At 44.1% G+C, this 25,363-nt stretch overlaps 1 protein-coding gene across 2 annotated transcripts in view; it reads right to left on the reverse strand.

Annotated features, from left to right (window-relative positions):
- The window catches only part of VDR (vitamin D receptor), a 100,368-nt gene that overhangs the window by 36,238 nt on the left and 38,767 nt on the right, over positions 1-25,363 (reverse strand). For both annotated transcript variants that reach the window (XM_026660753.2, XM_026660752.2), the window contains exons 2-4: positions 20,679-20,750; positions 16,586-16,742; positions 5,502-5,632 (exon numbers count right to left, since the gene is read on the reverse strand). In XM_026660753.2, coding sequence (XP_026516538.1) covers positions 5,502-5,632; positions 16,586-16,742; positions 20,679-20,742 — 352 coding nt within the window. In that variant the 5' untranslated portion in view covers positions 20,743-20,750. The remainder of the gene's footprint in view (positions 1-5,501; positions 5,633-16,585; positions 16,743-20,678; positions 20,751-25,363) is intronic.

Below are 25,363 nucleotides of genomic sequence, written 5' to 3' on the forward strand. Positions count from 1 at the left end.
AAAGAAAGGAGCTTCCACAAAGGCAGGGTGCAGTATGGGGGTTGTTAATACCTTTCATCAAACCTACTAAGGAGACAACCTCAAAGAGACAAGTGTGATGGATACTCCCTCTTGCAAGACAGTAGCTCAACCATGGACAATGGTGCCATTCAGCTCAAAGAAGTTCTCCCATGGCACAGAGCCAACTCCACCTTTACAAATCACAAAGCAATATGGAAACCAAAACCTAATTAGTTTCAGGGCATGGCTACACTTGCAGATGTAGAGCGCTGTGAGTTAAGCCAGCTCTGGGAGACCGCAGCAGGGAAAGCGCTGCTGTGTGTTCACACTGTCAGCTGCAAGCGCAGTGGAGTGGCCACATTTGCGGCACTTGCAGTGGCATTGGGAGCGGTGCATTATGGGCAGCTATCCCACAGAACACCTCTTCCCATTCTGGCGCTGTGGCTTGTGGGAAGGGGGCGGAGGGGTGCGGGGCATTCTGGGCCCTGTCCCAATGCCCCGTGATGCATCGCTTCGCATCCCAGCAATCCCTGTGCTTCCGCCCACATTTGGCGCCATCTTTCAATGTTTTTTGTACTGCGCGCTGTGTCCTCCCTTTCGGTTTGTGGGAATGGATCCTGAATTTGTGAGGAATATGCTGATGGGTCTCGCCAGCATGTCATGAATTGCAGTCGAGTTACTCCTTAAAGCTACAAAGTGACAGTGAGGAGTCCGACGATGATGTCGACTCGCGTAACGCATATGACACGAGATTGCTTGTGGCATTCCTGGACATGCTCACCACAGTAGAACACCGCTTTTGGGCTTGGAAAACAAGCACTGAGTGGTGGAATCACATCATCATGCAAGTCTGGGATGACAAGCAGTGGCTGCAGAACTTTCAGATGAGGAAAGCCACTTTCATGGGACTGGGTGCTGAACTTGCCCCCACCCTGTGGTGCAAGGACACGAGATTGAGAGCTGCCCTGCCGGTGGAGAAGCGGGTGGCTATTACAATCTGTAAACTGGCAACTCCAGACAGCTACCGATCGGTCGCTAGCCAGTTTGGAGTGGGAAAGTCGACTGTTGGAATCGTGTTGATGCAAGTTTGCAGGGCCATTAATGGCATTCTGCTCAGAAGAACCGTGACTCTGGGCAATGTGCATGACATCGTGGCTGGCTTTGCACAAATGGGTTTCCCTAACTGCGGAGGGGCGATAGATGGGACGCATATTCCAGTTCTGGTACCAGACCACCTAGCCTTCAAGTACATTAATCGGAAGGGCTATTTCTCTATGGTTCTCCAAATGCTTGTGGATCACCGTGGGCGTTTCATTGACATTAACGCAGGCTGGTCCGGAAAGGTGCATGACACACGCATCTTTCGGAACACAGGCCTGTTCAGGAAGCTGCAAGCTGGGACTTTCTTCCCAGACCAGAAGATCACCATAGGGGAAGTCGAAATGCTCATTGTGATCCTTGGAGACCCCACTTACCCTTTAATGCCTACACAGGGAGCCTTGATAGCAGCAAGGAGCAGTTCAACAACAGGCTGAGTTGGTGCAGAATGACAGTTGAGTGTGCTTTTGGCCATTTAAAGGGCTGCTGGAGCTGTCTGTATGGGAAGCTGGACCTGGCTGATGACATCCCCACGGTTATAGCTGCGTGCTGTACCCTCCATTACATTTGTGAAGGGAAGGGTGAAAGATTCACTCAGGCATGGAACTCGGAGGTTCAACACCTGGAGGCTGAATTTGAACAGCCAGAGACCAGGGCTATTAGAGGGGCTCAGTGCAGGGCTGTAAGGATTAGGGATGCTTTGAGGGAGCAATTTGATGCTGAAAGCCACCAGTAATGTTTGGTGCCCTGCACGGGAGTGAAGTGCAGTGGTTCCAATGCTAGCAGGCATCTGTGTTTGCTACGTATGATACACTGACTTGCAGTGCCGGTTGCTTTCCTGGGCTACGGTATCTGTTACTTAATGCAATAAAGAAAGTTTTCAAAGCCAAAAAAATCATTTATTGAAAAGAAACAACTGCTTCGGAAACAGAAAGGGCATGACACATCTGTGCTGTGTGGGAGGAGGGAAGGGGGCTTGGTGGGAAATGGGACAATCACAAATTTGCGTACGTCCTGTTACCATACTCAGCGTTCCTGTCTGGAGTGCCATGCAGTGAGTGTTGCACTTCAGGCTGGCTAAAATGCATGGTGATGGGGGTTGAGTGCAGTGGGTAAGGGTCATAGTTTGCAGGGCTGGGTGGTGAAGCTACAGGTGTTGGGAGGCAGCTGGTGGTCATAAGAACCCGAATGGGGGTACAAGGGAAAGAGTTTTGGGACGGGGCTGCAGGGAGGGGCAGATGTGCTCCGTCTGCATTGCTACGAGTGCCTGTATCGAGTCTGCTTGGCGCTCCATAATGATTAGCAGCTGCGCCATGCTTTGGTGCCGGCGATCCGCATTCTGCTGGCAGAGCCTCCTTTCAGTCTCCCGCCACTCCTGAACTTTTTGATTTTCATTAAGGGACTGCTGCACGTCTTCATGCATGCATTCATGCTTCCTGATTCTTTGGAGTCTTTCAGCCGTTGATAACAAGGACGGCTGGGATCTCAAGGTTGCATCTGTAAAGCCAAAATGCATCACTTAACAGAGGCAGCATTGTTCACACCAGACAGAGCAATGATTCAGCCGTACTTAAAAGACAAGTACAGTGTACACAATAGCAGAAATTGCCCGTCCCAAAGCGAGTGCATATAAGCCACAGGAGCCCCCAAATGGTGAGTAAGCACAGGGGCAAGGGGGACTGATTGTTTCACAGCCGTACTGTCCTCTGGGGTTCTGTGCCTTGGGGAGAGCCAACAGCTGCAGGGGGCCCCTATACTTAACACTGTCCCCACATTTTCCACAAGATGAGTTAGTCCTGAAAGATATCTCGCTGCTGAGAGTGACCTGGGAAGCAAGGGAGGGTCTTCTACTACAATGCAGCTTCCGCCCTGGCCCTTATGCAGCTTGCCTGTGTGCAGCAACGGTCCCCCCGCCCGTCATGGCACAGGGGCGCAGCCATGTTAGCCTTACTGGGACAAGGAGCACAGTAGCTCTGCCAAGGAACCTGCGCAAGCGGATTGCCCAGCTTCTGCATGAGACCTTTGAAGAGAACACTGAGGCTGATTACCACAATGTGAGAGAACACATCAATGCCCTAGTCCGCATCTAGGCGTGCATGCAGCCCTAACCCTGCAACCCTCCTCGCCCCAAGAGCCCACACCGAACAACTACCTTCCCAAAATAAAAGCCACTTACCGGGCACCTCCTCTGATGTTTGTTCTTCCACAAGCATTGTCCACTATGACTGGCTACCTTCCTCCTGGCTTGAAAACAGCTCCTGGCTGCATGCATCTAGGAATGCCGGGCTGTCTCCCTCCTCCTCAGCAGCCTCACTTCTGCTTTCCTCCTCCTGTCTTGTTGAACTCTGTGCTGCTACGGCCTCTGAAGTGTCCATGCTGGTCTTCGGAGTGAAGGTGGGGTCGCCCCCAAGTATCACGTCCTGCTCTTTGTAGAAACTGCAGGTCATGGGGGCAGCACCAGAGCGGTGGTTTGCCTCCTGCACTTTGTGGTAGGCATTCCACAGCTCCTTCACTTTAACCCTGCACTGCTGTGTGTCCCGGTCACAGCCCCTTTCCATCATGTTCTTTGATATCTGCCCGTAGGTATCGTAATTCCAATGGCTGGAGCACAGCTGGGACTGGACAGCTCCTCACCCCAAACACTGATGAGGTCCGGCACCTCGCCGTTGCTCCATACTGGGGATCGCCTGGCGCGTAGAGGCATGGTCACCTGGAAAGATGCGCTGAGAGCATCCCACGCCTTGCTGAGCAAACAGGAAGGGGAATTTCAAAATTCCCAGAGAATTTAAAGGGCGGGTCTGACGGTTGGTCACCTGTGAGCAGGGCAGTGGAGTTCAAAGTGATGACCAGAGTGGCTAGAACAGGCCGATCAGAGCGCATTAATAGACCAGGGTGTCCACACTGGCACCACGGCACTCCAGCCAGAGCGCAACAAGCGTTATGCTTCTCGTGGAAGTGGATTACCGGGGCGCTCCAGCCACGGCGTCCGGGCACTCTCCGTGCCTTGTCACAATGCTCTCTAGCAAGGAATATGTTTAAGGCATTTGCATCATTTCCCTGGCATTTAACAGTGAGCAAACTGCTTTGTAAACAAAACTAACAGAGCAGCTACTTCTAAAAGAGAATGAAAAACTCTGCTAGGGCAAGAGGGAGATGAAGTAGATGACCCAAATTGCTTTTTGACATCTCTAATTTTTATGGGAATTCAATTTTCAAATAGAGCAGTCCACCTGTTCCTGCTGTCGGGAGACAATACAAACAAGGTTTCAAAGAAGGGCCAGGCAAGAGATGCGCTTGGCTGGGAAGCTAAAAGCACGGATTTGGAAAGCAAATATCTACAGATGTTAGAGGACTACAAGACACTTGGAGCTCATCTAGATTAGGGAAATTGCACCCAGCATATTTCAATGATGTGATTACTGGAGTAAAGTTGATCCAGTGCAGTGTGTGTGCGCATTAAGGGTTTCCATCCATGCAAGGTGCAGGATTCCCTACTTTGACTTTTATTTGGGAGCAATGTGCGTTGTCTCAAAATTTGGCCTACTGCAAAAATTCTCCTTTAAATCATTGTGAAAGCTGAAAAACTCAATTCAGGACTGTGGACCTTCTTACCCATAAATTACTGCAGTCTAGTTAGACCCCAAATTAAAACTTAAGATGGGCAAGTGATGCATGAAACGATCCATGTATTACTACAGACTTCTGACTTATTTGTCTATTCCATGGCAGAGTTTAGTGATTCTGTGCACCTCCATTTTTGGGTGCTCATCTGGAGATATATCTTAAAGGGGCCCGAAGTTTCAGAGGGCAGGAGCTGTCGGGGGGTGTTCATGCCCAGTGGTGGGAGCAGGAGTTGGTAGTTAGAAATCAGAGCCCAGGGTCAGAAGCCAGGAATTGGGTTACCTGGAGTGAGGAAGGCTGGGAGCAATGTAGGAGCAAGGATGGGAACAAGACGGCCCAAGAACTATCACAGCCATGGGCGAATGGTTTGAGCAGCTGTTGAACTGCTGCTGGGCTTAAGACTCTTCCAATCAACCAGGTGGTATAGCCAATCAGGCTATACCACCTATACTATAGGCCCTGTGCTTGTTAGGTTGCCCAAAGACTGGCTCTGCTGCAAACCCTGATTCCTGATAGGAGCTCAGGACTTTCTCAAAACAAGGCCCCTTTTAAAGGGGACTCCAGTTGGGTGCCCAAAAAAACAGAAGTACCCAGAGAATCGCTAGTCACTTCTGAAGGTTTAGCCCAAACGTTTTAGGCTACAATTTTCAAAGTGACCTGAGAGATTCAAGTCGATGGGAATTGGTCATCTAACTTAGTCAAGTACCTCAAATCCCCAGCCTTAAACTACTGCAACACTAAAGAACATTAAGCACCCAATCACTGTGCACTTGTTTACTCACATTCTTTCATCATGCCTATGTCCACACAACGCTTCAGCCGGCAGGCTTGGCAATGCCGCCGGTTATCTTTGGTGATTTTGCAGTCGCTGGTGAATGGACACGTGAACATGGCTTTTCTTTTCATGCTCCTCCTGAAAATAAAACACAAATAAATATTATGATGCCTGGACTGGTTTACTGCTAAGGAAACATTGAAGCTGTGTGTGGAGACTGTTTCAAAACATTGCGTGGGACATCTGCACTCAAGCCCAGCTCTCCATTGATTGGGCTGAGGGGTGAGGATTGTAAGCGTGTGCCAGAAAAGTCCTCTAAGTAGCTACTGTTCAGTTTCTGCAAGCTGTGCATTTTAAAATTCAACTTGCATGGCTCTATGGTTTTTAAAAGGTTTAAAAATTTCTAAGCTGCCCAACCCCCACCCGCAAACCCATAGGGTTTTTTGTCAACAAATACAACATGTACTATAAACAGGAAAATATTAGCCACAGTTTAAATTTCCCAGTTTGGGATATTGTGAGACTGGAAAGGAGAGAGTGTGGGAGGATTTACAGAGAAATACAGAATTGAACCACAAGCAGCAGAAGCAAAGGAAACCAAACCAAATTAGAGTATAGATCAGCTTGTACCCAGCAAGGGCCTTTCAGAATCAGTGTACATTATTAAACGTTTACCAGGCTTTAAAGCCTCCTGGTTGGAGGCTTGGTTGACTGGTTGGAATGTGAGAGAGAAATCCCACTGTAGGATATGGGAGAAATATTTCACTCTCTTTTCTGCATGCACATGCATGCACTATTGCATGTGTGTGTGTGTGTCTCTCATGAAGATTTTTAAATGCGCTTAAATCAGGACATTCAGAGGTCCCATCAAAAATATAACTTGCCTTCCTTGACCAGTCAGTATTATATGATTTCTTTGGGGCAGGGACTAACTTTCTGTTCTGTCTTTGTACAGCGCCAAGCACAGTATGGCCCTAGTCCATGCCTAGGGCTCCAAGGCACTAGCACTATAGATTTTATTATACACACACACACACGGCTCTAGCTTTTTTGCCGCCCCAAGCACGGCAGGCAGGCCGCCTTTGGCGTCTTGCCTGTGGGAGGTCCCCAGTCCCACGGATTCGGTGGCATGCCTGCGGGAGGTCCGCTGGTCCCGCAACTTCAGCGTACCCACCGCCGAATTGCTCTTTAAGCATGCTCTTTAATGACTAGTTAGTAGAAGCAGAGTGGTGCTTCTATATTAAGCTCAGTTTCTGTATTGCATGTAAAACAGGGACCCATCATCTTTGTTTTGGATGCAGAATGCCATGTAATTTACAGTACATCTGTGAGCACAGATTGAATTGTCTGGGGAAGTTACGTAGTTTGAGATAGACACAAATACAAAAATGCATCCTTTAGAAAGGAGGGGAAGTGTGGCGGAGCAGCAGAGATTGGAGCAAGAACATCTCCAAGCAGAGATCTAAATAGCGAAGATACTGGGAGGGATGGCAGCCCGGGCCCAGATGTCTACACTGCAATTTTATAGCCCTGCAGCCAAGTCTGAGTCGGCTGACATGGGCCAGTTGCAGGCGTTTTATTACAGTTTAGATCTACCCAACCCCCATCCAGTTAGAGAAAGATCTCAGCTTACCCATTGGGCCTACAAGTTAAAAGGTACTGAGGGGCAGCATGTATGATGGTTAGGGGACTGGGAGTCAGGAGACCTGGATGCTATTCCTGGCTCTGCCACTGACCCTGGTGGATAACCTTGATCATCTCACTTTTCTACTCTGTGCCTGTTTCCCTTCCCACCCTTTGTCTTGTCTATTTAGATTGTAAGCCCTTCAAGATGGCCTCTTACTGTATTTATGTACAATGCCTAGCACAATGGGGTCCCACACTTAGTTGGAACCCCAAGGCAGTACAGTAATACAAATACATAGCCCATATTTTGCTTTCTTCTTAAGTTCTGAATGAATCGCCTCTCCTTCCCCCTTCACTTTTCATTGTGAATTCATGCAATGGTTCAGCAGGATATATCAGGACACAGAAGCAGATAAGAGGCTTTAAGGTGAGAACTTCTCCAAACAAATATTTTCTTGGCACAAAGCTTTTTAAATTGTGTTTGCAGCTTGATCTTGCAGCCCTTATCCACTTGTGTCAATGAGGCTACTGAAAAGGAAAGGCTGAAAGATAGGACCCTCTAAAAGCTAATTATAAAGACATTACATTCAACATATTTACAGTTCATTTAACCAAAAAGGGAAAACAAGGTTATTGGATATGCTATAAACCAAACCTTGCTGCCTGACTAAGATTAGATGGGCGTTTCTGGGGCAGGCCCGGTCGTTGCGCTGTGTCTTGGTTGGGTGCAGCCTGATTGTCGCCATGTCCCAGGAGTTGGGAGAGGGCACTATAGGTGATCTCCCACCTCTGTGCAGCCAATGGCCTTGCTCCCCACTGCCATAGTAGAGCCTCCACATTTATTTATTGACACACAAAATTTGAAGAATTTTAAAATATTGTATGCAGAATTTTTTTTTGGCGCAGAATTCCCTCAGAAGTAAATATTGAAGTTGCCTGAGTACAGGTCTCCCAAATGAGGGCATTAGAAGATTAAGTTGGTTCTCTTTTTGTTCAGTGTTTGGACAAACATACAGCACAATAGCATCCTGATCCAAGTCTGAAGCTCTGAGGTGCGATGATAATACAAATAAGAAGTTTATAGTGTATGCTTAAAGTTACTTTAGTTGGCAATTGCTCTATGGATATTTGTACTGGAATGTTTTCCGGGTAGAACATAAAGGAAGAGGAGATGTTAAAAAAACATGACTCAGACTTTTTCCCCCTGCCAAATAGTTTTTTGGCAGCATAGTTAATTAGAAACAAACTTTTAATTAATTGGACAAAATGAACACGCAATGGCCTGTACCCACAAGAGATGGCCTACTATGGAAGGAGGTGTTGAGAGGGGATATTAGGAATTCACCCTCTCAGAGATGCTATTTATTTATATTTTGTTGTGGCCAGGGCCGGCTCCAGGCACCAGCTCAGCAAGCAGGTGCTTGGGGGTGGCCAAGGGGAAGGGGCGGCATGTCGGACTGTTCGGCGGCGGGTCCCTCTTGAAGGGAAGGACCTATCGCCGAATAAGAAAGCGGCGCGGTGGAGCAGCCGCTGATTACGGCCTTTTTTTTTGTTTGTTTGTTTTTTGTTTTTGCCACTTGGGGCGGCAAAAACCCTGGAGCTGGCCCTGGTTGTGGCTTAGTCTTTTACTGAAAGGGAAAAAAAAAACACCTCTGACTTTCAAACAAACTTTCAGTTTCACTCTCTCTCTGAATCTTAATTAGTACAGTGACCTTTAATGACAAACTACCCCGCCCCCCCGTCTAGCACATTTGTGAAACCTGCGAAATGCTCAAATTCCTGAAAGTTACCTTTGTCATAACCAAAATCACAGTGTGCCAACTGGCGTATTTTGTTAGTCATGATCTAGCCCCCAGAATTGGGGACTATCTACGCATAATGCCAGTGTGTCATTTCAGTCCTCAACCTACGGTAAAAAGTTTCCCACTTCTCTTGTGTTAGCTGTAGACATCAGCTCTATGCTGCTTATCTAGGTATTTATACTGCACAATGAATGGGGCTCCAAAGGAACAACTGCAATTTTAAACTAATATTCTGTACGTTGAAATCACCCATGACAACCCATAATCCCAGCTAGCCCCAAATTTTCCAGGTGCTACAAAATTCCCAAATTTAGACCTAAAATTTCCAAAGTCAATTCACTCATTCTGGTTGTCTTCCATTTTTGGGTGCCCAGTCTGAGCCGCAGTGGGCCTGATTTTCAGAGCCAAAACACCCACAATACTGGTGAATGTCCATGGGAACTACGGGTAATTGGAATCCCTCTTAAAAAAGAGTTAGGCCCAAGGTGTCAAGTTTGGATACCCAACATTTGAAAGTAACCAGAACAAGTGCATGGTTTAGAACACTCACACCCCCATTATATACACACACATACCCAGATAAAACAGAATCATCCTCAAAGGGATGCCCGTGTATAAACACTCCTGCCATTAGCTTCAGTCACTCAGGGAAGCTTGGAGGACAGAAGACTTCTTGTGTGCAATGAAGGTCACCAAATCCTGGCTCTTGCAAACCAAAGATTTCCAAGGTCAAGGACCCCAGGCTAGGGTGACCAGATGTCCCGTTTTTAAAGGGACTGTCCCTTTTTTGGGACTTTCTTACATAGGCGCCTATTACCCCCCACTCCCTGTCCTGTTTTTTCACAGTTGCTATCTGGTCACCCTACCCCAGGCAGGGAAGATCCTGCTGCCAGACCCCTCTTTAAACCATGCATGGTGTCAGATGCCTCAGATGACCACAACTGTAGCAATATCATCATACCATTTGACAGACCACTTGCAAGGGCCCAATCTTTACAGGTTTAAACCAAGCACCTTCACCTGGAAACCAGCTGGTAGGTTCTGCAGCTCACTGCATAGACCACCTTCCCACATGCAAAGCAGAAAGAACTGCTCCATGGTGTGGGGATCAGAAATTTTAACTAAAAAGTAGTGTAACTGGCAATTATAATTATCCTTGCGTGTTTCAGTATTGCTAAATAAACCTTCAACACCTCTTACCACCAAGCTCAAAAGGAAAATCACACCTCTATGACAAGAGAACATGGAAATTAACAGGAGGGAAAGACAGGCTCTAGGAACAGACAGGAAACCCCACTGACAGCCTGGCACAGGAGCTAAGAGAATGAACCATGAGAAAGGGAAAGTGCTTGGGTTAGCTCCATAGCTACTGCACCAATCTGTCACCTTCGTAATCAGTCTCTTAGCCCAGCCTTTAGCAGCCTATTTCTAGACAGGAGGAAAACTGATGTCTCTGTTTATTAGGGCTGTCGATTAATCGCAGTTAACTCAGGCGATTAACTCAAAAAAATTAACTGCGATTAAAAAAATTGCGATTAATAGCACGTTAAACAATAGAATACCAATTGAAATTTATTAAATATTTTCACGTTTTTCTACATTTTCAAATATGAGCACTGTACACTTTGTATTCGGTGTTGTAATGGAAATCAATATATTGAAAATGTAGAAAACATCCAAAAATATTTAAATAAATGGCATTCTATTATTGTTTAACGGTGGGATTAATCATGCGATTAATTTTTTTTAATCGCTTGACAGCTCTACTGTTTATGTTTATGTTTCTTTTCATTTCCTAGCTAAAGAATATTTTGCTTAAAAAGAAACTGTCATATGGACACTGGGGAAAAAGAGGGGACGCAACATCCCAGGAGACAAAATACGCTCTTCTCCCACGAGGACAAACCAGGTGGGGTTAATTGGTCCCCATGAGGTCCCTGGGACATAGAACAGCACCCAGAAGACAGAGTGGGGCTCTATTCTAGCAAAGAGCAGTAACTCTGACTTTAAAGGTGACTGCACAGCTAAGAGAACAAGCATGTTTGTCCCCAGGCAAATACATGAGCAGCGGACACATGGCAAGGTTAAAGAGTTCCCAGGGATTTGCCCTTGATGGCACCCACTGAAAGGCTCGTGTTGGCAGAGCTGTAGTTCTTTGGCAACCCTTTGGTCTGTACCCATATGTCTGTTTGCAGAAGTGGAATAATTGCTGCAAACTCCACCCTGCACTTTTGCTTCAGGTTCCAGGGATTGGGTTAGAAATGCAATAGAGACAACTGCACCCTGCCCAGAAATGCATTTATCAGGGACCCAAACTGCATTCCTGCCAGGAAGAATTAGGACTGGCTTGTTCAGCCAGACCTTTGAACTGAGATAGAAAGAGGAAAAAGTCCGGAGGGGCAGTTTGTGCCTCGTTTCTTTTTTCTATATCCTGGTTTTGTCTGCGGCAGTCTCATTACATTCATTTAAAAAAAAAAAAAAAAATGAACAGTTTATGCAGGTGTTTCCCATGCACAGACATACCTTGCCTGGGTGAAATTCTCTGGTGTGTGTTCTGCAGAAGGCCATAATGGTCCCTTCTGGCCTTGAAACCTATGAACCTACTTTACTGTTCTGTCATTTTTTTAGGGCGCATAAAAACAGAGTACTATTTTTTTCTTAGTAATCATTCACATAGTGGCACAGTTATACAAGACTCTTTACAATGGCAGACATGCCAACTCGTGAATTAATCGTGAGAGACGGGATTTCTAAGTAAAATTATTAAGCCTGACTCATAATCGTGGGATAGAACTCTCCAAAGTCAAGGTTTTTTTTTTCCCCCCAGACACAGAAAGGAAAAAAAAAAAAAATCCTGACATTGGAGAGTTCTATCCTGCGATCATGAGTCAGGTTTAATAATTTTACTTAAAGATCATGGTCAGCCAGCCCCAAGGCTGACAGCGGCAGCCCTTCCTTGCAGGGCCTCCATGAGGATGGGCTGCCACTGTCAGCAGATGTGTGACCTGAGAGCACCTTAAAGGCTCAGAAACTGGAGAAGAAATAAAGAGAACCCACTTTTAATTAAAAAGCCTCATGATTTGGGGGGGGCGGGGTGGTCAAACTCATGATTTGTCAATGGTGAGGGTGGCAACAATGCAAATATGCCAGAGTTAACAGACTCCCTGCTACACAGAAGTTACAATGCACAGCTGGGAACCAGGGGGGGGGGGGTGTGCGCGCACAGGGTGGGGGGGAGGAAGGATAGTCTCTGTAGATGGAATCCTTTAAGAACAAATGGACCTTTAGAAGTTTTAGAAGGGGAGGAAAAACACTTGACGAGCATTACTGAAGAGCACCCAGCAAAGTTAAACTTGAGCTAGCCAACATTTTCCAGAAATTGCAAAAAAACTTTCAAAGTTATGGGAATTTTTTTTTTAAATTGTAAAAGTTCCCACCATCTCTAAGTCAGGAGCACATGAGGGAGGGGAAGTAAGCCATCAGCAGAGAAGCTTGGGTACTGTATGAGGCAAAGGATGGGGTGTAAAACATGGGCGGAAGCAGGAATAGCGTTGGACAGAACCTTGAGGGAAGGACACGGAGCATGAATTTGATGTGGAAGGGGAGAGGAAGCCAGTTACAGGATTTGGCACATGGGAGTCAGAAAGACAGGGTGGACGGAAAGTGATCTTGGCAACTCCTTTTGGACAGATGGGAGTGGGAAAAGGACAGATGCAGGAAAGGAGATTAAAAGTCATTTGGGTAAGTGATAAGGTAGGTACAGACCAAGATAGGGCCGTAAGGATGAATGAAAGAATGGATTTTTGGGGGGCAGGGGAGAGAAACAAAACTACAGAACTTGAAAAAGGACAAGCCATGGAGACACAACTTGGATGACTGGTGATATTGTCAACAGTAAGCGATAGGGAAAGAGAGGAAAGGGTTGGGTGAAGAGATTAGAGATAAATTTCTGCACTTGGTTACGCTGGTATCAATCCAGAATATCTCTACTGACTTCAGAGAAGTCACTCCAGATTTATTCTGAGTATGACAAATTTAGTTCAGTTTAAGAAATATTGAGCAGCCACTGCTTCAAAGGCCAACTGATGCCTATCAATGTCACTAGTAAACTGCAGTGTTACTTGAGACATAAATTGGCCAAAGGTTATTTAGTGTCTTTAGTTTCATAGGCTAAGTATACATTTCAGTACCTCTGTATGGACCAATACATCGCCTCATAAATATGTAGGAATTAAAGGTACTCCTAGGCCCTGCTGGTTTCAAACATTCATAACTTCAGAACTATGGTGCAGATGCATCTCACGTTTGCCTTGGTTTTAGGATTTACACATGTGCCAACAAAGCCAGCTTTCAAGTCAGGAAAACAGTTTAGAAGAACACATGCCCTTCACTATGCTCTCTTGTGGGTGCAGTGCAGTCTTCTAAATGCACCTTAAGGCTTGACCCTGAAAACTGCTCACAAAGGAAATGCACAAGCGCCAGGGACAAAACAAGCGAGCGAGGAGATCTGGCTGCAGAATGAGCTTCTAGAGAAGACTGGATTAATGCAGAGACCAGCCACCTTCAGGAAAAATTGCAAAGCCTCTTTGGTAAAGTTTTGCTACCATAGCCAGAATGACATTCACAGTGGCTGTCACTGCCACTGCCCTCCTTCCAAAATGAAGACTCTACCCCCATGTAAGTCTCTCTAACCTCACAATGGAAAAGGAACCAGAAACGCCATGAAGTCCACTGGAAATTCCACTACCGCCATTTGTTGGCAGTACAAGCTATTCTGTTACACAAAATCCCTGGGCTCCTTCATCCAGTACGTGGCAACTCTTGCACTCCTCTCCAATGAGCACTCAGCTGGCAGGTAGCCGGTTTGGATTCCCTGCAGGAGTACCTTGCCCCTGGCCATTGCTGCATCCTTTAGCAGCTGCTTGACTGCTATTTCTCCATAAGAGGCAGGTGCAGGACCCAGCAGGGGTGGAGGGTGAACAAGCTGCTCATGTGGGCCAGGGGAGGCAGGTCAGAGTGGGACTGGCTCTGCCCTGAAGTCTTGAACTAGTTGTTTTTTACCCCCCCAACAGATTTCACTATAACTACTTCCTTCACACCCAGCGTAGCCAGTCCTGGTGATGTAAGACACCTCAGAACAGGACCTTAAGTATTAAAATCAACAGGTCTAAAATGCAGAGGAACAAGGTAGTGTTTCAGGATAAGTCAACACACACACACACACACACACACACACACACACACACACGAGATCAATAAAGTGAGCTACTCTTGTCTGCAGCGTTTGGCAAATTGTTGCACTGGAGGTTAACATGCCAACATGGAAAACCGGAAACCGTGGTGGGGTTTAGGGCTATATAAAGGGCAGGACGCAAGAGATTGTCACCTGTGGAAGTGTTTTATAGTGATGAGCTTTTACTTTGGGTGGAATGGCCCTGGGAAACTTGAATCATAAATATGCAGTTAAAAAAATTCAATACATTTGGGGAAAAAAAGAAAAAAAATCGAAACCTCTGTAAACCAGGATCAAAGCAGAACATCCTGGGGGCGGAGAAGAGGAAAGGTACAAAGAACTACCATGGTTAATATTATGTTTGGGAAAAAGGGAGCTTTAAAAAGGAAGAGAAGAAGCAAGTCCTTAAGTTAAAAGATACAAATGTTAAAGTCTTTATAAGAGCCCATGGAGACTGCTTAAGAATAACCGAGCAGGTGTAGGCACAGTGTTTGTACTGCTTTAACTGTATTATTTAGAAAACAGATATAGCTAACAGATCAATCCTCTAGAGTGGATGCAGTTAAACCAGTATAAAAAGGTGTTTATATAGCCTATCTTAATACCAGTATAACTGAGACCACACTAGGGGGTTGTGCAGCTTTAATCATATCAGCGTTTAAAAAAAACAAAAAAACAAAAACCAAACATCACCCTCCTGACCAAAATAGTTTAATCTATACAAAAAAGGGTGTATGTAGGCCAAGCCACAATACCAGAGTCTCAGAAGGTGTGTATACCCTCTAAACAAAAAGGGAAGCACTCATGGATAAGAAACAAAGGGAGAAGGAAAACTGGCCATTTATTCCCTTCTCTGTGTCACCATGACAAAATTCTTGGTATGCATCATCCAGACTGCATGTGCCTGACTAGCTGATGACGCTAAACATGTGCGTGGAAGTGAGCACCTGAAAGGAGAGTTACTCATTTAGCCACAGTAATTGAGGAAATGTTGTTGTTCTAGTTAGCCAAGCTGCTGTGTAACCCAACTGGAAAACAATCAGCAAGGCTGTGGTATGCAAAACATCTAGTCCAGTAATTCCTGTGACTACTTGGCTCCTATAGCAACAGAAATTAAGGTTTTTAAAACCTCAGCTCCAATTGTGGTTATGAAGTTGACCATCCCAACTTTGTTTACTTTAATTCTACAATGCAGCTAATTCTACTACCGCCACCTGCTACTATCTTCTAATTACAATGCTAAATGCTTAAGTGAGTTTTGCCCTAATTAGTCACATAGTAGCTATTATCTTATTTAATTACACCAGCTCTTAGTCATTATATAAAGTTCCCATGCAAATCTTCTAGTGTTGTCAGTACAGAAATATTCTGTAAGAGATACAACAGCTTCATTGCATATAATTGCTGGGTGAGGGGGATAATTGGAATACAGACGTTCCTATTGTCTGGAACCCTCCAAGTTCATTCAGAGCTGCCCCTGCAGCTCCCAGAGGAAAAATTGCCCTTAACGAAGGGGCAGTACAAAGCTTATGCATCATTTAAATCCCTTTTAAGACCTATGCCCTAAGTGAATGCCAAGGAGGAGAGTTTGCTCCCTGGTGGAACCTTCTAACCGATGTTCTCCAGTTATAGAAGGGGCTTATTATATGTGTGCCCCTATGTATAGAGGTAGTACTAGGCATTGAAAGGTGGCAGGAGGGGGGGAAGGAGCCAATATGAATAGGAGAGGAACAACAACATGAGTGAAAGGAAATGTACCAATGCAAGGGAAACTTAGTGGGCCCAATTCTCATTTACACCATTTTGGCAATGTAACAGGCCTCAAAATGGGTCTAAATATAGGTTATGCCTACTGTAAAGCTCCTTGACACTGCCGGAGCTGTGCAAAGAGAATCTGGGCAGCAAGTTTTTTAAAATTTTTATACAGAGTTCAATATCCATGTGACTGCTACATTATGTAGACAAACAGTATTGCATAGATATTTCCAATAGAGAAAAGTCTCAAGGGCTCCATAGAGCAACAATACGTATGTACGTACGTGTGTGTGTTTCTCTTTTTAAAACTGCAGCTATTGTGTAGGTTTAGCAAGTGGCCAGTAAGTTTTCCCAAGTCTTGGTGTAGGGTGTGAGAGGCATTTGCCTTTACAGTTCTCTCACTCGTACAACTCCCTATGCTCATATAATACAAGGTCCCCTCCACACATATCCAGGCTGTGCATCAGCACAAAAGTTTAGATCAGTGCACACATCAGACAAGTTCTCTCAAACGTACATGACGTTCAATTTTGCAGAGATGCTGATATTTCTAACTAGGAGCCAAAAAGCAGAGTTGCCTCCCCTTTGCTCAATCTTCCTAACTAGTCAGAGTTCGTGATTTTAAAAAGGAAGGCTGGTTTCTAATTAGTTTTCACTCTCAAAAACATCACTTACCTAAAAAATCCTTTGCAGCCTTCACACGTCATGGCATTGAAATGAAAGCCAGTAGCTTTGTCTCCACAGACACCACAGATACGTGGAACGTTCCTATCAAATTCATTGGCTGGGTCAGGAAGAAGTGTTCTTGCTGCCATCGACTCCATCTCTGAGACTGAGAAAAAGCAAGAAGGTTAGAGAGCTCTTCATTACAGAGACTTGTTAAGCAAATTGAAGATGGAGGCACTGGGTTTCTGCTGACTCACTGGCAAAAGTACTTCTGTGTTGCCTCTGTATAGTACAAGGAACATGTACAGGAATGTGATGGAATCAAAAAATGAACACATGGAAATTTTGCTCATCTACCCAGCAATTGCATTGCTAATCTCCACTCCACCCACCCTCCCAATTTGACCACATGCACCTTGAAGCAGTCTTTTATTAAGATCTGGGGAATGTATGTGCATGGCTATATCCCAATCTGAAGTCAGGATCTTTTGTCCCTACCCTTTCATGATCCTTTCAGAAAGAATTGAGCATTAAGCTTTCATCATTTATACCAACTGGAAAACATGCAGCTCACCAGAAACAAGTAAAATTTCCCTTCTGCAGAAAAAGGAAGTGACCCAAGTAGATCGTGCCACCTTTACGAGGAGATGAGTAAAATCGCAAACACAAGTCACACTGCCAGTCAAGTGAGCAGGGTTTTTTTTATGTCTTGGTTCTTAATAATGGGGTTTTTGTTTGTTTGTATGTTTGGCTGGTAGTTTGTTTTTAAAGAGGGACGAAGAGGAAAGAGTTGGTGCTTCACAAAACGAAATTTAGAAATAGCACATACTATATTATGTTGTCTGTGGCAGCGAACACTAGAATTAAGCGTATATGTAGATGCCTATTATAACCTCATTATTACAATATAACAGCATGCTCATAACTGTGTCTAAAGTTTCCCACTTAGACAACTGAAGATCCTTTTTTTGAAATTTGATAACTCAAAAATGGCTAAAAGTTTGAACTTCCCGTGGCGTCCAGGCCTTGCTGGATAACAGTCTTTGGACTAATACGGAGTGGGAGGAAATAAAACTATATGCAACTGAACATTTTGCTTGATACACACAGTTAACATATCTGCTAAGTTTGGACTTTTTATAGAGAGCACCAATTAGATAAAATCAGTGCTTGTCAGTTACATAGATGTGGTTTTGAGCTGCTTTTTGATTGTGGAGTTCATCTCTTTGTAGACTTTCGAACTGTGGAACCAGACAGTGAAATCAGTAGAAAGACCAGCAGTTTAGTCTTCTGCTCTCATCTACCCTGACCCAACATCCAAGCTTGAAAACCACAGGAAGATTATATGGTAGCAAGTTACTGAACTAAGTTTTTATTTTTAAAAACCTCTCAAGAATCAGAATATGCAAGTGTTATTGTTACTCTGCAAATGTTAATTCCCACATTGCACCAGATTTTCAGAAGTGCTCAGCACCCAGAAGCTCCCATTGTTTTCCAGGGGAGCAAACAGCATTTGGCTGGGAGGTGAGAATTTATCAGAATCTGATTAGGTACCTGAATAAGTAAAGTGGGAGCTGAGCTGGCTCGTGGAGTTTTGAGGTTACATTTTTAGAGGGGATTGGGTTCCATTCCTAGTTCTGCCAATGATTCACTGTGCAATTTTGAGAAAGTCTCGTCACCTGTGCCTCAGTTTCCCCATCTGTAAAGTGGTATTAGCTCTCTGAGGGATTGAGAGGCTTAATTTAAAAAAATCAATTTACAAACTTAAGATCCCCAAATAGAAACAAAGTATTTTTGTTAGGATACACATTTCAATAGCATAATTAACAGATGACATGTGCAATACAGGCATGTTACTATAGGATTTCTAACTTGCATGCTCTGTCTTTTCAGTGTTGAAAATACTATTCTTAACATCGGATTAAGTAAATTTAGTATTTAAATGCATTAGGGAAATTCAGTAAAAGTATGCCTCAGACAGGATTGGAACATGCGACAGTAACACACTTGTGCTCTATTTAATACGGACTCTCTGTAAATAGCCTTGAATGTAACTTACTCTTGTGTTAAGGTTTGCTCAGTAACTCATGTTAATTTAGCAGCCATGAGGGAATCATACGGTCTGATTCTCAGTTGAAGGCAGCTTTATCTGGCTCTGGCAGCGTCAAGTGGCCTTAAAGAACTGTGTAGAGCTGCCTTGATGTACATGAGAACCAGGGCCAAAGTCCTCGGTTTATACCTAACATTCAAACTACTTAAATAGAGAGTCTGTATTCAATAGAAGACAAGTGTCTATTAATCTAAATGCCTACTTGTACTGATCTAATCAGGCTCATTAGCTGCCCACCACTGCCATAAGGAATAATATTATACCTTTCAAGTGATCAAAATATCTACTCCACTTTTTGAAAGGCTTTTTCAGTGAGTACTGGAATTGTCCTGTATACTGCTCTCTTCAGGCAGCGATTAATCAACAACCAAGGCCCCAGATTCAATAATCACATGAGCAATAAAAAGTCATTCAGTACAGTATTACTGGCCTTTGCTTTTTTTTTTTTTTTTTTTTAAATAAACTCAGCAGTTTGTACATTTTGATTTAAATCCACTTTAAAAGAAGTGAACCAATGTTTCCTGCTAATAGAGAGCTAATCCATAAAGTGATTGGAAAATTGCACTGTACAGGCTGTTTGAAAATCAATGCACAGAAAAGCAAACCCTTGAGTAAGATTTTCAAAAGTGCCTGAGGGCCAGATTTCTAAAAGGGTATTTAGGCAGCTAGTGGGATTTTCAGAAGTATGCCTAACACCCATTGGGTGTTACCTTTAAACATCTAGCCCAAGTGACTTAGGATCCTCAGTCTTATTTTCAAAAGTGACATAGGCACTCAAGAACCTAGAGTCCCATTGAAATTCTGAGAGTCTTTAGACGAAGAGCTTGTCTACACTTGACACGCTACAGCCAGGGCCGGCTCCAGGCACCAGCTTCTCAAGCAGGTGCTTGGGGCGGCCGTTCTGGACAGGGGCGGCAGTTCCAGGTATTCGGCGGCAATTCGGCGGACGGTCCCTCACTCCGCCTGGGAGTAAAAGACCTCCCGCCGAATTGCCGCTGCAGATCGCAATCGCGTCTTTTTTTAGATCGCGATCGCGGCTTTTTTTTTTTGTGGTTTTGGCTGCTTGGGGCGGCCAAAACCCTGGAGCCGGCCCTGGCTACAGCTGCTCTGCTGTAGCGCTTCAGTGAGAACATTACCTACGGGTTCTATCAGTGTAGGTATTCCATCTCATAGATTCAGGCCAAAAGGGACCATCGTGATCATCTAGTCTGACCTCCTGCACATCACAGGCCACAGAACCTAGCCCACCCACTCCTATAATAGATCTCTGGCTGAGTTACTATCACCCCCAATACAGATACCACTAAACCAACAGATGACTTCTTCTGTCAATGTAGCTACTGCTGGTGGATTAACTACCAAGGTGGATTAACTATACAGATGGGAGAACCCCTTCTAGGGTGACCAGATGTTCCGATTTTATAGGGACAGTCCTGCTATTTGGAGCTTTTTCTTACATTAGGTGCCTATTACCCCCACCCCCTGACCCAATTTTTCAAACTTACTCAAACTAAGATTTCTCAAACTTACTTACTCCTGCTGCTGTAGCAAGGGTCTACACTGAATTGCTGCAGCTGTGCCACTATAGCATTTTAAGTATAGACATATCCTATGTCACTTTTGAAAACTGGATTTGCGTACCCAAGAAGTTTAGACACTCTTGAAAGTTTTACCCCTTAACACAGTGGATGTTTTCCAGAGTAAACACACAAAGAAAGTGCATTCAAGGGCTAGGATTTGCAAAGGTGTCATTGAGTTTTAACTGATTTGGGGTGCCTAACTCCCTTGAAATTCATTGGGACCTGACTGCTGAACTCCCTTATAGTCCTACAGAAACCCCAGCCAAAAATTACAGAATTCACTTCCAGCTATTTTAGAAACTCACAAATTCTCCCTCTTTCCTGACATACTGCAGAAGCAAGCAATAGGCATCCCACTACAGACAGATATTCCTTCTGTAAGAGAGAAAAAACAAAAACAAAACTACTTTACCGGCATCCAGAACATGCGTCACACCGTCCTGGTATACTCCCCAACAGTTCTGAAGTTGTGACATGGAACAATCTGTGGTCAAAAAATGTTTGACAATGTAATTGCTCAAAACATTAATGATGGTCAGGCAAGTCAAATGGATAATCTCAGATTCTGCTTGAATTCTGGGAATTTACTCCTGCCTTTAACTCTGATCTATTGACGTAAGCAATATTCATTACCTGGGTGTGGTGTTCTCAAAATAACCCACCCCACCCAAAAAGATTCTTGCAGCACCAAATGCCATGTTCAGCTTTCCATGGCACAGAGGTTCTCATAACCCCGCCTCCTATAGACACATTAAGAGATATTGCTAATAGGAGGGCATACTGCCCTCCGGATGCCCAGACCAAGCACATTGCTAGGAGAATTAGAGCAATGCTAGGGGACAATCCATGCAGTGCTCAAAGACACAGGAAGAAGAACAAAGGATGAGAATGACGCACAACTAGTTTCTTTAATCTTGATAACATTTTTCTATAAACGTAAGTTTCACAATTCAACTCATCAAGTCCTTAACACTGAGGCACTGGCAGGCTTGTGTGGGATGGAGTTAATTGGTGCTGAATGGCTTTTCCCAGCTTTGGCCTTGATTCAACAAAGCATATACGCATGAAGTCAGTGGGATCATTTAAATGCTGAAAGTTAAGATGCATGTTTAACTACCTTGTGGAATGGGGATCTTATTTCTTTTTCTGGCTACCCTGTTGGCATGATTACAGGACAACAGTGGATTAATATGTGCATGCTCAGATCCCAGAAATAATTGAACGGGTTACTTTTTTTGCTTTGGTGCAATTACATTGGAACTGTGACTAATCTATGCAGCTACTCTGCTTCCTTCCCCAGACCTGAAGAACTCTGTGTAGCTCAAAAGCTTTATCTTCCACCAACAAAGTTGGTTAACAATAAAAATATAAAAAAAATAAAAGATATTACCTCATCTACCTAGTTTCTGTTCTATGCAATAGAGATACCACACTAACTTCTCTTTCCCCATTTTCTGCAGTGATTCACCACTGTCAGTTTCCCATTTTGAAGGCTGAGATATGAAGCCTTGTCACTATTTATGCAGCTGCTAGATCAAAAGGCCAAATGAAAAGTTCTAGAATACTTTTATTAAACTGAAATTACTTTGACTTAATACTTTCTATTAATCCTTTTCTCAGAAAGAGTAGAATAGAATTTTGCTAAGAGAGTTTAAACTTTTGATTAAAAAAAAAGACTCAAGACTGAGACAGTCCAATATTTATATTATTTCAGTTAAAAAATTCCACCTATAAAGATCTGCTTCCCATTTACCAACATATAGAGAATAGAGGATAATCTGAAATATTTTGGGATAGGTTTGACACACTCTGCTAGAGATCTCTGTCTACCAATCTTAACATTTGGTGTCAATTACTGCACCTCTCTTACCTAGCATCCCCCAAACCTAAGATTTTAGTGTATTTTTTAAAGAGGCAAAAGGAGTTAGGTACCCAAATTCCATAGGAAATACCATCTTAGGTCAATAAAGATATACTGGACCATTATGAAAGTGAAAACCATGCAAATGTACAAGAATGAAAAATCAAGTTTACAAGATGTTACACATTTAAAAGTTAGAGGGAAAAGGTATTGCTAGGACATTAGTCCATCAAACCACTACCCTGCCCTCCTTGAAGTCTCCCCTCAAGACTAATCTCTACCATATGGTTAACTCACCTAATAATGGCTGGGTAGATGGTCAATGGGGACTTTTTATATCTAGGCCTATACCTTTTTTAAGAACAAGAAAATCTCTAACCCATCACACAGCTAGGCTATATAAATGGATGTTCCTACTACGGTTACATTCATCCTCCTTTCCCGGTTCCTTTTTTTTTTTTTTAATTTAAAGCCACTTGCTGTATTTGATCGTACTTCAGATTGTAATTGCTCTAGGATATGGTCTGTCTCTTGTGTTTCTATAGCACGTACACATCATAATGGGGCCCGGTCACAAATGGAGTCTGGACTGCAACTCTATTACAAACCAGTTTTTAAATGACCATTTTCCCCTCCATATTATGTTCCTCTAGGTCCAACAGCAGCTTCTGCTCTGCTGTGAAACATGCTGTACCTCGGCAGCTTTCAAAGAACCCTGGGGCACAGGGCGAGTCTGGGCAGAGATTAGGCAAATTCATTATATAGATTTGCAAGACTATTTGGTATCCCAAAGATTTAAATAAGAATTAAATTTGTGAGGTGATCCTGTCAGATCTCAAATGTTAAGCAGGACTGGGTTGGGGTAGCATGTGGATAGAAGAACTCTATAGGACACAGATTCTGCAGACAATGGTGTTGGCAATTCCATAGGTGGCACTCTCCCTCCCCTGAGACAGTAACACCACTTCACCCGGGATGCTGCTGTGTTTTAAACAATATCAAACTGGAGGTCCTGGCTACTTACTGTCAATAAAAGGTCCCCTGACTTTTGGGGGGGGGGCAGGAGGGAACCAAGACTCTGGATATTAGCATTGTTATCATGGCAACACTTCAGCGCTCTTCTGACTCACTCAATTCACACAGTGTTGGATGGTCTAAAGGATTTTTCTTCACTTCCTGTGTTGAACTGCTGTGTGATGCCCCATCTACTTTTAAAACAACTGCTAAACTCTCCTTTAGGAGGAAGTTGGAATTTAGGGATTGGATTAAGGGATACTTGTGTTTTGTAGTTGCTGACTTTGTAAATAAAGTGCTTTGAGATCCTTCAGTAGGAAAAGCACTACAATAGGTAAAGAAAGTCGTTGGGCCAGAGAGTGTCCATTGCCCTGTACCTTGTGGAGTCATTGAGATACACTGCTACTCTGATTTAGCGTTTTTTACACCCATTTTGCCCTGGTGTAAGTGATGTACATGGGGCAGGGTAATGGAGAATCAGACCCTCTTTCTTGCTCTCTCTTCTTTGCATCTGCTCCATCCTTAGGATTTTGTATATCTCTCTCATACAAATACCAAGATCTGCCAGCTGCTCCCCGTCTTATGTATTTTGCCAGAGACATCACATGGCTAGGAGGAGGGCCACCCTTAGAATGACTCCACTGCCCACTGATGGTATTCTTTGTTTGGAGTAATCACTGTGTCCCTGTGACAATATTTTGTGGGACCACGGTATTACATTTATGAATGGTTTACATATTATTATGTTTTACTCCATAGTGAGGGGTTATGGGGGCGGGGGAACCACATCTCCTACAGGAACTAGAAACAGCAGGAGGTAATTACCCAGAGATCAAACAATTCCAGAGAAGTTCCACCCCACAGGGTAGTTTTCACAGAGGGGGAAAAGCTGGGTTTTCCAAAGATAGGAAACAAAGAAAGGACTTTTGGTAGAACAGGATGAAATTAAATGGACTTGTGGTCTTCCTTTTGATTTAGCAAATGGACAGAACTTTCTGTCCCAGGAAAAGCCCCAACCCTTGCTGAAGGGTTGGAAGGAATGTTGGCCTGTCAGACTCATCGTGTGGGAAGATGAGTGAATTCTGGCATGTTTAGTCAGTGTGTAGGAACTTTTATTGCTTTTATATGCTTTCGCCATATGCTTTTTTGTCCTAAAAATAAATGTACTCTGCTCAGAAAGAGCTCCGTGGTCACTGGTGAAAACAAACAAAAACATTGTCATTGTCCTTGGAGAGAAAGCACAGCCCATGACAGTGCACAGCAGGGGCTGCGCAGCCTTAAAAGCTCCAGTCAGAAGGAAGTGGGATAAGGGTCCCTACCCAGCAACAGGTGACAGTAGAGACTCAAGACCTGACTGGGCATTCCTGGAATGGATGACGGGGGGGAAATACAGGAACATACTGAAAACAGAGACAATCTCTGCATTTTAGCTCTCCATTAATACAGCATATCAACTCTGAATCCACAGGCCATATGGCAGACTGTGAAACATGGGCAGATTCCCCTTATTTGGGCTCCCTCGCCATGTTTGTATTTTAAAAACAGAGGTTTTTCAAATGATTAGTTTTAGCGTTAGAATCCCAAACCTAACAGAGGAACATCCCAGCTGGAATCAAAACTAACTTTTGCTCTGCTTTAATTCTTGCCATAATCTAGGCTGTGGATTTCTCAAATAGCTGCCAAGGTTCAAGATGCAGATTTTCCACCCTTTGTGCGCGTTTGCCTGATCAGCAGGGGCATTACATAAATTGTAACCTGCAGGTTTCACTAACCAGGTTACTCAGACACCAAAAGCAGCATCCTCCCAACCTCAATCTTTCTGCCAACCTCCCTCCCTCCCTGCAAAGCAGCAGCTTCCTTTTCTCCCCCAGCTCTACACAAAACATCCATCAGAATTAGTCACTGCTATGCACTAGTGCCCTAGCTACTCTGATGGAACTAGGTTGCCCCAGCACCTCTGTATGTTATCTAAGTGCTAGGGATGTGGATAGGACATTACAATGCACCCAAAATTTTTCCAAAATGAAGGTGGCTTCCCTGGCTGAGTGGGACATTGTCCCTTAGGGAAACGGGAGTTCAATATTAGAACAAAGTGTCCCGCACCCCTTAAAACAATATCGGATGAAGACCTAGAAAGCATGCTTTGTTGATATCTACATAAAGCCAGATTAACATTTATAAACATCTGGCACCTGCAAGTGTTAAGTTCCGGGAAGGAATAA

The sequence above is a fragment of the Terrapene carolina genome, unplaced genomic scaffold (assembly GCF_002925995.2).
Source record: "Terrapene carolina triunguis isolate 2854851 unplaced genomic scaffold, T_m_triunguis-2.0 Scaffold836, whole genome shotgun sequence".
In the NCBI taxonomy this organism is placed as follows: Eukaryota; Metazoa; Chordata; order Testudines; family Emydidae; genus Terrapene; species Terrapene triunguis.